Source organism: Mercenaria mercenaria, chromosome 17, assembly GCF_021730395.1.
Source record: "Mercenaria mercenaria strain notata chromosome 17, MADL_Memer_1, whole genome shotgun sequence".
NCBI lineage: Eukaryota > Metazoa > Mollusca > Bivalvia > Venerida > Veneridae > Mercenaria > Mercenaria mercenaria.
The window spans coordinates 25,164,490-25,180,791 of NC_069377.1; the positions used below are offsets into that span (position 1 = coordinate 25,164,490).

The 16,302-nt window shown below is 35.3% G+C and overlaps 2 protein-coding genes across 2 annotated transcripts in view; one reads left to right on the forward strand and one right to left on the reverse strand.

Moving 5' to 3' along the window:
* LOC123537502 (cysteine--tRNA ligase, cytoplasmic-like) overlaps positions 1 to 16,302 on the reverse strand; it is a 141,693-nt gene that overhangs the window by 40,332 nt on the left and 85,059 nt on the right. The window contains exons 3-5 of the mRNA XM_053529287.1: positions 3,863 to 4,048; positions 2,767 to 2,865; positions 468 to 617 (exon numbers count right to left, since the gene is read on the reverse strand). Of these exons, the coding sequence (XP_053385262.1) occupies positions 468 to 617; positions 2,767 to 2,865; positions 3,863 to 4,048 (435 nt within the window). The remainder of the gene's footprint in view (positions 1 to 467; positions 618 to 2,766; positions 2,866 to 3,862; positions 4,049 to 16,302) is intronic.
* Positions 4,342 to 16,302, forward strand: part of LOC123537501 (uncharacterized) — a 90,052-nt gene continuing 78,091 nt past the window's right edge. The window contains exon 1 of the mRNA XM_045321234.2: positions 4,342 to 4,796. Within this exon, the coding sequence (XP_045177169.2) occupies positions 4,676 to 4,796 (121 nt within the window). The 5' untranslated portion in view covers positions 4,342 to 4,675. The remainder of the gene's footprint in view (positions 4,797 to 16,302) is intronic.

The window sequence follows — 16,302 nt, forward strand, 5'->3', positions numbered from 1 at the left end:
GAGCAAGTGGTTCAATGTCAGCATACTTTACACATCACTTTGGACAGTACCATTAACTTTAAAAGGGGAGCATATCAAAAATATATGAATGGCAAACAGTGCAGATCATGATCAGACTGCATGGATGCGCAGGCTGATCTTGATCTGCACTGGTCGCAAAGGCAGAATCAATCATGTCCAGCATGGTAAGGGTTAACAATAATTATTACGCCAAAGAGACTACCAAAAAAACAACAACAAAGATTCCTGTGAAGTCTGAAATTTACTTTGTGGTTTAACAGGAACTGTTATTTAAAGAAACTGTAGTTGACAAAGGATGGATGCACAACAAAGAACACCATGAGCATTTTTTGCTGCTTTGAGCACTTTATAAATTATAATTCTAATTTATGAATTTATATAACTTATATATATTTCTGTCAACACTTTATAAATAAATCTAATGCTATCATCTTTACACATTGTACCTGTCTAGCCTCTTTAATAACGGTTTCCCCACTATTGTTGTTGACAACGGTCTCCATGTTTGTAACGGCAGCCTCTATTCCAGCTTTCATTCTCTTATACATGTCTAGTTTATCTTTGTCTTCTTCCTTCTCCATTTTTTCTTTAAACGGCTAAAATACATAAACAGTTTAGGCAAGCAGTTACAATCTGATTCAGACAAAGAAATAATAACTTACTGTTTTATCCACCATATCTGTAACAAGGTGTATTTGTAAATTTAAAGAAGAAACAGACATATTATACATCATTCTGTATAAACGATTTACCTTTGGTAGTAAGACTGTTTTTCAAATTTAAGATATCTTAACAATTTGTTCAAGTTTGGTGAAGATCGGGTGAGAAATGTTCGACTTAGAGTGCAGACAAGCTTTGTGACAGACAGACACACAGACAGGAGTAAATCAATATGTCTCCCACACCACTGTGTGGTGGGAGACAAAATTCAGCAAATAAGAACGATAGGGTCATGCGCTTGATTTTCTGCAAGATTGATTTGAAAAATTTGGACCTCGTGCAATTTTTCATAATGGGAGTCTATGGAAAAATCATAATTTTCATAACATTTTCACAAATAGAAATTTTTCTACAATGTAGATTTCATTGAAACTTCTCACAGCTGTAATTAAACATATGGCCTATAATGTAATGAAATAAAATGTATCGATCCGTGTGCGATATCGATCCGTGTGTGATATTTGACCATGATTAAAGTGAGCCGCACATTTCACACTAATTTAAAGACTTTATTTTGAATTATTTAACGTGTCACATGTTTTGATATATATTTTAACTTTAGAAAATAGTAGCAGTGTCATTGTAATAAATTTACCCACAGGTTGCTATTAATTCATAAAGTGATTTTTCATTTCCGTTTGCCTAATCCAGGCTTTAGTCTATGTTTTCCAGATAAATGACGTAACTTCATCACTTCAGGTTTATAAAACGTGCAGAACAACCTTAAGTAATGGTTCATTCAGACCGAGACTGAACAAATTCGAGTTTTGAAACCAGTCTTTAATCCCTGTTATAACACTGAACAATGTATTGTTTCAGTCTAGAAGCAGACTATGTTTTCTCTACAATCAAAACTAAAATTGCTTGGTATAAACTAAATTTTATCAAGCTTAAGATGGTTTAGCAGATGAGAGAAAATGTTCTTTAGGATGTTATTATAATTGTCTCCACTAACTCTACATCACAGGCTTAATTTTGTCCCATATACTCTGAAAGCATATATATCTGTGAAGACTTAGTTTTAGTAGATATAGGGGTTGAGTAAATTGAGGAAATTAACCTTAAGCCTGCTAAATTTCTAAAATGGACTGATCCATCATTCAATTTGGGCAGTACCATTTATTATTTGAAGGGATGTTCAATGCAAATTTACTGACTGAATAGTGAACAGTGCAGACTGTGAGGGTGCAGGCTGATCTTGGTCTGCACTGGTCACAAAGGCAGAATTACTTGCTGACAGCAGGCTAAAGGTTAAATTCAAATGAACAAGTAAAATTTCTATTCATTATGTTAAAAAGTTGGAAAGTACAAAATCAATAATTACACCCATGAAATAGCCATTTTATCTCCTAATGAAAAATTTCTTTATCCACCATATTATAAATCATTTCACACCCCGGGTGTTAAATCATTTGAAAACATGTCTCCCTGGGAATAGCGTTCTAATGGAAACGAAATGCTTCATGAACACTTCAACATAAACTGTTCATGAACTAACCTTCAACAGTTCTTGATTTGTGTTCATAAATTTTTGGACATGAACTGTCCTTAAAGTGTTCATGAACTACTAAAGAATCACACTGAGTTCTTGAATTGTCCATGATAAAATGATAAACGATTAATCATGATGTTATTTTCTTGAATCTTTCATGCACTACTCATGACCGGTAGTTTTTGAACTAATGGAGAATCATGTTCATGAACAGTTCACTGCTAGTTCGTGAAGATAAAATGGCACAATAAAAACATATAGCAGGAAGTTCATGAACTATTAATGTTCAACAAAATATCAAGAACTATTCATGAACTGTTCATGTACATTAATTCTTGAAGTCAACTTTCACTTTTCATGCACTGTTCATGAACACGGTATTTAAGAATGTTTCAAGAATTTGTACCATTTTATCTTCACGAACAATTCATGAAGTGTTCATGAACTCCATTCATGAAATATGCATGCACCGTTCATGAACAGAAATGTTTCATTTTGCAGGGGCAGTATAACAAAACTGGCACTGTCCATACCGTCATAGCTGTAACAGTGTCTGCAATAACACTGTTCCAAGGTTTACTCTCTGCAACGTAACTGTTAAACAGGTGATTCTGTCTTGCACGCTTGATGATCTGAAGTAGAGTAATAATTTTTCAAAACATTCTTTCATTTAAAATACTGAAGATAATGTATACACACATGTATTACTTTTATAAACAATCTAATGTAGCAACTTGGTATTATTCCTTGCAAAATAGTCAAATCTGAGTTGCTAAAAAAATGGCACACCCACCTTCTCTGCCAACATATAGAAAGTGAAGTAAAATGTTTGTTTATTATAGTGTCACCACTACTGAAAGGGTCAGCCAAATTGGCTTATGAGACACCTACATACATTGAACAGCATTACTTCCTGATTCCTACTTTTTTAATGCCAGGCACCAGGCAGGTAGGCAATCGGTATCCATTATTTAACAAGCTGGCGGCTCAACAACCGGTCTCTCTTCAGTATCAAGACCCTCTTCTGACAGGGCTCGAACCTTCCATCTCCCGATTACAGGGCAGGTACCTTATCCCTTAGGCCACTGCAGCTCGGTTAAGTATGTCACCACAGTAGATAATGTCCTGGTTAGGATCTATTGACATCAGTGGGACAAAGTCCACATGGTATCAAAAGTATTCTATAAAATGTGCCATTCCCTCATTGAACTACGAAAAATTATTGGCTCAAGTCATTGCTGACCTGGACTGCTTGTCCTCATGTGTTAGCAGTAAGTGTTTTACTGTGTTGTATGTGTATTCCAATCCGTAGAACTTTAAACAAACTGCCTTTATTTTAAAGCTTTATATAACAGACCTCAAGTAATTCCTCCATGGTGTATAGCCTAGGTCAAGGTGGTAGAAAAGTTATATTGGCAAGGCAAACCGGAAAAAGCTGACTGGGGAAAAAACTGACTGTTACAAGGAGTTCGATTCCTGACTGACATGTCTATTTGTCTTGACTTTCTTACATAGTTTAGAAACAAAAAAGTCATGTTTTATTGTTCATAATATGACCAAACTACAACTTTGTAGAAAGATCATTTTTAGCCAAAATCTGGAATCCAGTCCCTTTAGAAAAGTACAAACCTTATCATCAATATCGGTGACATTCATACAATATGTAATATTGTAGTTGAAATAATCTGTCATCACCCTCCGCAGGATGTCAAACGAAATGTATGAACGAGCATGTCCCATGTGCGAGGAGTCATACACAGTTGGTCCACAACTATACCACAACACCTGGTTCCCATTCTGTGGCACAAAATCTTCCTGGAAACAAAAGAATCAAATAATTTATTTCCATTTATTCCTGCAACATCAAGCAGTCATATCTAGGTTTACTTCATACATAGCTCGAATTTTCTTCATTCAGGCCCAATATATATCACACTGCTTGCAAACATGATAGCATTTTATGGACCAAGGTAGAAAACCCTTCTAAAAATATTGTCTGTTCAATCTCAGTATCCAGATTACCTCCCCCAATGAAGAGTACAGCAAATCTGATTGGTTCTCCAATGTTGATTGTCAATACACTGTGCTATAATTAACCCAAGCACATGGCTAACTGTCAGTGTATATTGTAGTGTTCTGTGAGCTTCATTTCCTTGGATTTACGTGATAAATCATTTAAACAGTTACTTTCATCCCAGACTTAGCGGACTTAATGAAAAGTTTTAACAAAAATTAGGTTTAAATGGAACTTTTTTTGATAATTCTCTTCATCAAATTCTGATGCTGTGACATATGAGGTCAAGGGTTAATGCTCATGCATAAACATAGAGGTTAAACTTTTGTTTAAAAATTAATTCATAAATATTTATTTTAACGGATATTTAACAAAAATGTAACTAATTTTATTATCTTTTTGTGTTAGTTCAGCCATCACAGTGAGCCATGAAGGTACAGTGGAATATTATGCTTATGGATTTACCATTTATTTGCGTTCTTTTGTTTTTAAATTTTGTGGACAAAAGTTCACAAAGTCGCCAGCAAGACACATGGGAGCATATATCGAGTAAGTAATTCTTAACATTTCTTAGGCAGGTGCTGCATATCAGTGTACGTTTAAAAAATCTCATGAATTATTTATTGTTGATAAACTTGTGAAAAAAAATTCTGCACTTTATTGAACTTTACACAATAGCTTTGTGCTAAAAAATGTCTCTTGGGTATTCCTCTTTTTTAATCACTCAATCATTCACACATCAATCAGACATCACTTAAATTGACAAAGCTGTATTTAACAATGGTACTTAGCATTGTCAACTGCAGACAATGAATAACCGTGTAAAAAATTTAAAGCATTTTATCCAAGACTCCATAATATTGAGTAACACGCAAAACTGAGAGCAAAAATCTTACACAGAGTCATTAAAGTCGAGGGAAAATGTCCAACTTCGAAAATACGAGCAGTAATTGTTTGGGATTGGATTTCCCGAAAGAATAATCAACTTCAGCAGTTTGTATTGTCAGCATAGTATTGGTATTGATTTAGCGGGATCACCTGCCTTCGGTTTATGGCGATTATCTATATGACGGCAGAGTAATTGTCATTTTCTCTTACAGTCCGTATTCAGCGTGGCAGGATGCCGTTTCGGTATTAAATGACCAATTTGACGCATTGTATTCATGGCGAGATTGATTCAAAGTGCAATTTAAAGGAAGATCAATGTGTAATGCTCCTTCATTGTGAAATAACAGTCTTTTGTAATTATTAAGTGACAGGTTTGAAAAAGCAAACGAAAATAGCCCTGTTTACACAGCCTTGATTTGACTGCGGCAACTGTTTACTCTAGCCTGAAAAGCAGCAACTGAATGAGGCATTCCACGCGTCTCGACCTCTTTACAAATAACATTTTATGAAAATTAATTAAATGGTAAAAAAAGAACAACATTGAAAAAAACAAGTTATACTGAAATGAGCTTTAAGTTTAGTAAAGAGCTTGATTTTTTCTGCTTATTGTAATGCCTGTAATCTCAAGTTTTTGCCTTCTGCAAGGCCTGTAAACTCTTTTTTGGCCAATTGTCATGCCAGCAGACTCATATTTTGCCTATTGTAATGCCAGTGAAATCACATTTTAACCTATTGTAATGTCTGTAAACTCATATTTTTGCCTATTGTAATGCCGTAATGTCAGTGAACTCATACTTTAACCTACTGTAATGCCAGTGAATGCATACTTTAGCATACTGTTATGCCAGTGAACTCATACATTAGCCTACTGTAATGCCAATAAACTCATATTTAGCCTACTGTAATGCCAGTGAACTCATACTTTAGCCAACTGTAATGCCAGTGAACTAATATTTTAGCCTACTGTAATGCCAGTGAACTCATATTTTAGCCAACTGTAATGCCAGTGAAATCATATTTTAGCCAACTGTAATGCCAGTGAACTCATACTTTAGCCAACTGTAATGCCAGTGAATTCATATTTTAGCCTGCTGTAATGCCAGTGGACTCATACTTTAGCCAACTGTCATATTTTAGCCTGCTGTAATGCCAGACTGAGTGAACTCATATTTTTGCCTATTGTAATGCCAGTGAACTCATGCTTTAGCCAACTGTAATGCCAGTGAACTCATATTTTAGCCTACTGTAATGCCAGTGAACTCATACTTTAGCCAACTGTAATGCCAGTGAATTCATATTTTAGCCTACTGTAATACCAGTGAACTCATATTTTAGCCTACTGTGATGCCAGTGAACTCATATTTTAGCCAACTGTTATGCCTGTAAGCTCATTTTGTTGGCTTAGTGTTACAATGCCTGTAAACATCAAAGTCATATCAGCTTGATTTTTTTTTCCAATTTAGAAAATTAATTTATTTTGGGGTCTAAAAATGTAATTCACATGAATTCCTTACACAGTTAACCCTTAGCCTGCTGCAGGCGAATTTAACAGCCTTTGCAAACAGCTTGGAACCAGATCAGACGCCGATTAAATCGGCGTCTGATCAGGTTCCAAGCTGTTTGCTACTCTGACAATATTTCTTCCAATTTTGGAGCAAATTGAATGAACTTTACAATTTTAGCAGACGACATTTCCAGCAGACGACAATTTATCTAGCATGCTAAAGGTTAATCAGTCTGAGCCTATTAAACATGGTGCTATGGTCAAGACTTGTGTGATGTTGAGAATGAAAATGTCCACTGAAGGTCCAAATTTAACCAATTTGCAAGTGCCTATAGCTCTTTTGCCGTTTCACAAAATATAGTATATACAACAGTTTACTGTATGTAGTTAACTTCTTAGAACTCGGTTAGAGATTTCTGATCATTCATTCAATATAGAGGTTACAATTTACATAAAAATTCTGACAGACTGATGATACCACTGACAGTTTCTTCTATATCAGAGAAAGAGTACTTTCATACAGAAAAAAACCAACCCACAATGAAAATTGTCTTAAAGAAAAAAAAACTATCTCCGCTATTCTCTCCCGCTACAATCTTGTCGTAGAATGATATTAGAGAAAATTTAATTGTGTGTAACTCGGAGAGCAGCCTTCTATTTGATTACAGATAAATGGCGGATAGATAGCTTTCTATTCTCTGAACAACAATTTCCTTTAGCAATCGATAAATTAAACTCGTATCATTTCTAACTATAGATGGAATTCAGCTTATCAAGCCACTGTATCCATACACAACTTTCCTTCAATGCCTTTTGAATAGTCTGTAATGTCCGATCAATATAGTTCTTCAACAAAATACAAAGATTTTCATCATTCCGTCTACATAACAGCTCACTTTCCTTTTTTTTTAAGTATGTTTTTTCCTTCAGAAGAAAGTAATCGTATTATTACGGACACACTTGCTCTGACTAATTGATTCCTCACAAAGTATTATTGTTAGTCAGCAAAGCAGCTTAAAACAGAAAATTACGATAGTGCACCTAGTTTATGACACCACTGCACCTAATATTTATGACGGTGTCACACATTACATTATGACAGTGTCGCACCTTCTTTATGACAGTATCGCAGCTTATTTATTACGGTATCGCCCCTTGTTTATGACGGTTTGGACACAACTGCAGAACAGATCATGCATCTTAAATGCATCTCCTTGCTTGGGAAGCACCATTTTAAAATGATTTATTCTCAAGATTTTATCTAATGCAAAATTCTGCACTTTCATTTGCATAAATTTCAAACTCTGTTTCACATTCAGTTGTGTCTAGTGGTGTTTAATGTCTGAGTTATATTGTTTACGAACAGAAACATTTTTCAGACAAGATCATTGAAAGAAATTAAAGACAAGTGTTGTCCTCATCAACCTTATTCACATCAGGTGTGATATCATCTTTAATAAATGAGCCACGCCATGAGAAAACCAACATAGTGTGTTTGCGACCAGCATGGATCCAGACCAGCCTGCACATCCGTGCAGTCTGGTCAGGATCCATGCTGTTCGCTTTCAAAGTCTATTGCAATTAGAGAAACCATTAGCGAACAGAATGGATCCTGATAAGACTGTGCGGATGTGCAGGCTGGTCTGGATCCATGCTGGTCGCAAACGCACTATGTTGGCTTTCTCATGGCGTGGTTTAAATAATCCACAAGTTAAGTGGGCAGAAAAAAAAACTTGAACATTCAATGATGCATTCAAATTTACATTCACTTTTACAGTACAATGTACTTTCAAGATCTACGATATTAAACTGCACAAGGACTTTCTTAATGAATTTCATGCTTTACTCCTTATGAAATGGATCTATACTAAGTGCATCTACCTATAGTTGACCCCTGTCTTACCAGTTTTTAATCAACAACAGTGTTAGTAACTATATCAACTTTAATTAAGCTTGGTGAAGCAAGCTTAAGTCTTCCGAGCTAGCTATAAATGCTTTGAGATGGGGTGGGATATTAATTGTGCCCTGTGAGAACCCTCGGAAAAGCCCTGGAAAAATCCTGTAAAAATTATTCTTTTTAGCATTAAAATTAGATTAAATTACTTCATGTGTAAAAAATAAAGAAGAGTCAAATGAATAAGTATATTCCCATTTGGAATCTTTTTTTTCGCAATCATTATAGGCTCCTGTGTCGTGTTGTAAGCCTTCTTGTGTGGTCATATTGGCAATCACATTATAATCTGTTAACCTTGTTTACGCGGTGCAATCTCTGCACCAACGCACCAGCATTTAATGAAAGCTGCATTAAAAATTCTGTTTTCCAATGTAATTCTTGGGGATAAAACCTTGTCAACACCTCGATATGAACTTTGTCATAATCAAGCCAAGTACAACAACATTGATTTTCTTTTTCAAAATCGCTTTCTTTAATTGCGCATTCTGTCTACGTTTCCCAAGATTGCCCATGCCTCTATAATCCCCGCCAATACAGATTGTCACAAAGCAGAAACAGCATGCCACATGAGATCGGAGAACTAAATAAGATCAGAAAAATATGAGATTTTATATCGAGATAGTTTTTTTTCATTAATCGTAGAAAATATGTCATTATTTTTTTATCTCCCTATATTGCTTTCCTTTCATTAAATTTACATCAGATACCGCCAAGAATGTAAAGCTATACATTTTCCCTGAGCATTACAATAATGAATTACAAAGACGTTTACAGCAGTAAATTGCCAAGACAACTTTTCTTAGTATTCTTTGTTCTTCCGTTTGGCCATACACCCTTTAGGCCTCCTGACTGAGTCTATTTGCTGGATTTGTTACTTCTATGGGTTCAAGCCCCGCTTGGCCTGTAACAACAAATAAGCCATACCCCCATTGCCACTGCCAATACCCGAGAAATAATGCTGGGCGGGGTACTGTGGAATCAAATCATCCGCTATGAAAAGCTGGAAAGTTACCATAATGACTTTCAATGTATCATTGTGACATAATTACAGGTAATCAAGCTGTGTGGTAAATTTCATTACTGTTTCATTTGATTTACATGGTAAGCACCATAGAATTAAGGACAAATAATATGACTGCACAAAAAAGTTCCAATTGCTTCATAATGACTTCTCACGGGATAAAATAATGTTTTGTCATTTAATATAACTGTAATGGGAGGATGGAGAATACCTTTCAAGTTTTTGATGATTAATGATGTTTAAAATGAAATGCAATGACACTGTAAATATGAACAAATTACATTTAAATTAATTGAACTGGAATGTATATAAACTATGACTTTTATCAACATGATCAATGCAGCCTTTAAGCGCCAGAGTGATTATAAGGTCTCTAACTGCATATTGTTGATGGGGGTTTGAACGTTGCCTGAAATAAATGTCAGTGGGGACACACTTTGGGACATCCTCCAAGCATTCACCATAATTATGACCTATCAGTATGATTTAAAAACCATTGCAAACAAGCAAACAATTTTTACTTATTAATTAATAATCAAAATTAAAAACTACATCAAAAATGCAAAATTGGTCGTGTCAAAATTCCCAATTTTGGGGGTATAGGCTATGTTCCCAAAACAGCAAGAAAAAACCCTGAAACTTAACTCAGTTAACAACAATACTCCTGCATCAACATTTTTTTCTCACTTATCAATAATCAGATGATCTTTTATCTTTTATCTATTCCCATAATCTCGGTATATAAATTATTAATATGACAATTATGTCTAGAAACTTATTGCTGTTGAGAATGTAAGGATATAAACATAGTTAGGTCTTTTTTAAAATTTCCTCTTGATTTCAAGGAGCTGAAATTTCAGAGATAAACTGCAGTTTATCAGATGAGATAAACTGCATTTCACAGCAGTAATTTCTATTTCATTTGAAAACTTCAGACATCCATTTAGAAGGTATAGATAAATACCTCGATAGTGTCAAAATAACTGAGTTTTACCGGTTTTATTAATATATCATAGCTGAAACAAGTGGGAACCAATTCATAAACAAGTAACAAAGGATAGGCCTGTAACATCCAATTTGGAATGAAAAAAAAGAAGATGAACTGTAACTCTCAGACTTAAAATAGAATATTGAATATACATTGTGAAAATAGAATTAAAAACCTTGAAAAGAAATGCAACTGAGCCCTGTTTATGATCAGAATCTGTAATGTACTCAGTGCTAGTTATACTGTCACAAAATAATATTCTGGATAATGACATGGCTCACAAAATATCCAGAATAAATAACATTCTGGATAATGGCAATTGGCTCACAAAATAACATTCTGGATAATGGCATGGCTCACAAAATATCCAGAATAAATAACATTCTGGATAATGGCAACTGGCTCACAAAATAACATTCTGGATAATGACATGGCTCACAAAATATCCAGAATAAATAACATTCTGGATAATGGCAATTGACTCACAAAATAACATTCTGGATAATGGCATGGCTCACAAAATAACATTCTGGATAATGACATGGCTCAAGAAATAACATTCAGAAAAAAAAAACTGAAACTACTGGAGTTAAACAGCTCCTGCTTTGATGGTGCTTATAACACTTGGAGTTGAAACTTCACCCTTTAAAAGACCATTCTGCTTCATAATGACTTTGATAATGTGATTGTTTCCTTACATAGATGTCAAAGGTTTGAAAATTTAGTTCAATTAGTGGGAAGTATTGTTGAATCTACTGTTTCTGATTTACCTCCCTTTAACACTTTAATGATAGTCTATGCAATATTGAAAATTATAGTGCTTTTCCAACCATAAAAGTTTGGACAGCAGCTTTTTTTTTTACGTACATTTAAAATCATTATGGGACATTAAGCTGTATTATAAAGTACACCCATGCTACACTTTCATACTCTTCAATATTCATTACTGTAACTGTGCCCTGTAACTTCACATCCCTTTCCTTGAGTAATCTATTTCCAAAACAATGAAGCTCTGCTTCGGATACATGATTCTCACACATTGCTTGATTACTAGTAATACAAGTATCGCTTTCCATATCACCTCCCTAAACACACTTTGTTTATATATTCTTCGGAAACAAAAATATACACCGGATTGCCGAAAGATACTATCTTGATTTGATTACATTCTGTTATATAGAGTCTGCAAGAAATCTACACGGCCACATCAAAATATCATGTCCGTATAATAGGATATAGCCTGTATCAATACAAATAAAGTACTCCATTGATCTCTGGCCAGCTCCAAATTAGATTTTCCAGCCTCTCAGCAACAACTTGTAGGGAATCTCACTACAAATTCCTTTTTTATTTAGCGGCAAACATCGTCTCTCCCATACCAATAGGAAGAAATTGCGAAACCGTAAAAAACACGACGTAGATTCTATGGCGGTAGAGTGTTTAATGTAAGTGTTTTGCAGAAGTCGTCACAAACATTTTATAAGTTCCTCGTGCAATTAACGCTTACTGCCAACACTTCATTTACAACCCCACAATTTCTTTATGGTTAAAAAAACGTGAATTCTGTAAGCAAAAACAAAAGTTATTGCATGTGAAGATTTTCCAACGTTTATTGTATAAACATACACAATAAAATGTATCTCTACAATAGATACCTTGTTGATGACGTATATCTCGACGATGTTACTAAAGAGATAATTTAGCAAATGAGAACCATAACTTATAAGAGAACTATAATAGCAAGAACTGTGTTGTGTGGCGGGTTCTGTGGCAGAGTGGTTAAGAGTGGTTCACTACAAATCACTTAAGACCCTCACAACTATAAGTATAAAGCCCTTCTGAATGAGGAAGCATAATCATGCTGACTGAAGGAAGGTCAATGGTAACCACCCAACAGGCCTCCCATGCCTGAAAGAAATCAAATAATGGCCGGACATCCTCCAGCATTAAGCTGTAAAATCACCATAATTATCACACAATTTCCTTAATTGTGTAGGAGCAACTGAAACAAAATAAACAAAACAAAATACAACCTCTTGAAAATATTCCTGTTTGAGATTAGAAACACTGCATGTAGCAAAAATGTCAGACAAGACAGAAAATAATTAAAACCAGCATCATTACAAACTTTCTTTGTTTCACGGAGCATTCTCATGGCGAACACGGAGACCAAAATGAAATTTTACTAGACAGTTAGGTCGGGGTTCAGAAATAATTTCACAAAAACTTTACAGACAGAGCCCTGTGGTGCCTTGATGATTCAGACATGACTCTCCTCTCCGCTCATCCTGTCTGTAACTTGTGTAGGGTGTTCAATGGAAGTACCATAAAATGAGACTTTTTCGCGAGGTAAAACGTGCAAATTTTTTTAATCTGCACTGGTACTTGTGGTCAAAATATGCATTATAAATATCTCACTGGCTTAAATTGACAGAAAATAAATCTCTGCAGAAAATTTCTAACTTTCAGTAAAAACTACTGCCTCCAAGACCTGACTATCAAACTTATCCATACCCTTAAAGGACACGCATTCAGCCGAGGTAGGCAGATTTTAATCAGATCTCAAGCAGCTGGTCTGCAGTGGTCGAAAAGGCAAAATCATTTGCTGCCAGAAGGCTAAGGTTAACAAGAGCTGTCGGAGACAGCAACGCTCGACTATTCAACAGCCTTGTCATTGAATGAATACAAGTTGAAAAAGGGGCATAATTTTGTAAATGCAAGTGAGGTATTGAACCTCTGTACGCATGTCATATCATGACAGTGACAAGGTGTGAAGTTCAATCCTTTCAATTGTGGATCTGAGATACCAGCTTATACAAAAACTTACAAAAACTGCTAAGTCAAAGGGGCTAATTTTGTAAAAATGCCAAGTAGAGTTATGGGACCTTCACAGTGCATGTTAGATCATGACAGTGAACAAGTGTATGAAGTTTCAATCCATTCTAATTAGTGGATACTGAGATATCAGATTACAAACAAAAATTTAACCAAAAACTGCTAAGTCGAAAAAGGGGCATAATTTTGAAAAAAAGAGAGTAGAGTTATGGGACTTGCTTAGTGCATGTCAGATCATGATAGTGAACAAGTATGTGAAGTTTCAATCCATTCCCATTAGTAAGTACTGAGATACCAGCTTACATACAAAACCTTAACCAAAAATTTCTAAGTCGAAAAAGGGGCATAATTTTGTAAAAAAGCAAAATAGAGTTATGGAACCTGTGCAATGTAGATCAGTTCATCACAGTGAATAAGTGTGTGAAGTTTCAATCCATTCCCACAAGTGGTTACTGAGTTACCAGCTTACATACAAAACCTTAACCAAAAATTTCTAAGTCGAAAAAGGGGCATAATTTTGTAAAAACGCAAAATAGAGTTATGGAACCTGTGCAATGTAAGTCAGTTTGTCACAGTGAATAAGTGTGTGAAGTTTCAATCCATTCCCACAAGTGGTTACTGAGATACCAACTTACATACAAAACCTTAACCAAAATGGGACGCGGACGCGGACGCTGACGCATGGGCGAGTGCAATAGCTCACTATTCTATGAATAGTCGAGCTAAAAAGCATGTTTCTTAAAACTATATCACTACCGACAATGTCATATTCTATGAAAAGAATTGTCTAAACTTCAGTTAAATATCAAATACTTCATCCCAAGACATCTTATCTACTTCCAAAAAAAAAGAAGATGCCGTTGACTCATTATGGCAGAGTTGTATCAAAGTTTCTGAAAGTTTTTGCAAGCACTTCAAACTTCAGCAATGTTGCCCAAGAGTATCGACTGTAATTAATTAATTAGAATTTGCCAGTTTTTATATTTGTCGTTCAATCTATCTTAATTAGTTGTGAGTAGAAGCCATCCAATTCCTGATAAAAAATTCCCTTAGAACAAAAACAGTAGCCATATTGTGTCGAATACGCCATAGCTCTAGACAATGGCTGTATTAAAGGATTACCGTCGCCTGATTAAACAAGAGCATTATGGGTATAAGTGACTGAGCGTGTGTAAAGACCACATGCTTCATCCAGCATTTGAACATCTCAATTCAAATTTGACACCCCACAATCTGTTGTTAGACAAAATATTTGTCAATGAACATATTCAGACTTTTTATTGAATTTTATGATGGATGTGACTACTTTTGCCTTTGATGTTTTTTATGGTCAATGATACCATCTGTAATCTTAGTCCAGGAATTGGCATACCAAAGAAGTCTTGACATGCATCTGTTGCTCAGACATTAATGTCAATATCTTTAAATCATGGTCGCTGATTCCAAACCCAACTTGGTACATAGAATTTCTTTCAAATCAAATCAAATCAAACTTTATTTATTGTTGGAGAGATTTCAACAAGTTATCATAAGCTTAATAATGTATAGCTTTTTACCGACACCCATGTATTTAATCTAAGTGGGTGGTAGTGCCTGGAAGGTCAGTGGCAGATGTCTTTTACCATTACAGTCTGTCTGACTTAACACTGGTCATCTTCAATTTTCCAGAACTTAAAGGAAAGGGCAATTGGCGGGTCTAGTTTCAATATGCTAGCTATTAAGAGTAATAAAATGCCTGGTGGCACATCAGCTTGGCATCAAAATTTATTCCATGACAATAAGCATATAGACAATAATTATTAATACATACATTTTGTTCCATTTTTCGAGCAACTTTTGCACATTTTTTTAAGAAAAAAATTCACTCTTCCTCATGAAAATTACACTGCCACTGCCTTCTTATATTTCTCTTTTTTTCTTTAAGTAAAAGTTTTGAGATTATAAAAGAGCTATTGATACCCGCAGTTATCTTGTTTCGCTGTTGCTGACATGTCACATTGAAATAAACACGGAGGCAATATATGGAGGCAATATCCCAGAAGGGGAAAATTGGTTTTATACTGCTTATTTAAAGTTTTCTCATATTGAACGCAAAACTTGAAAAGAACGAACAAAAACATTGTTAATGTTTTTTTGATCTTCTTTTGTTGTGATACTCTTTGGAGAAATTTTGAAATGAAAGTCAATTACACTGCGCTACATTACTCCCCTCCATTTGTCGTGATAATTTAGTCTTGATCCGTATCATGATATTTCTATGAAGAAAACTCGAGACTGCTTTTGAAAAATAAATGCATGTCTCTTCATACCACTTCATTTAAATGGATTTGTTGGGTTTAACGTCGCACCAACACAATTATAGGTCATATGGTGACTTTCCAGCTTTGATGGTGGAGGAAGACCCCAGGTGCCCCTCCGTGCACTGTTTCATCATGAGCGGGCACCTGGGAAGAACCACCGATCTTCCGTAAGCCAGCTCGATGGCTTCCTCACATGAAGAATTCAACGCCCTGAGTGAGGCTCGAACCCACATCGATGAGGGGCAAGTGATTTGAAGTCAGTGACCTTAACGGTTAACCTGACTCGGCCACGGAGGCCCCTCATTTAAATGGAAGAGTACACTGATATGTAATATCTGACTATAACAAAAGAAGATTCCTTGATTTTATAGTAGAAGACACATTTCTGCTACCCAAGATTGCAGTGAACATTTGTGCCAAATTATTTGAAAATCCTCAAAAGTCTCAGTTAAGAAGATACAGAGTGGACTCTGTCTATCTGACCTTTGATCTTAACAGCCTTGACCTTAAACTGATCAAAATAAAATTTGTGCTCTGTATGACATGTGCTAAGTTGTTTTAAAAT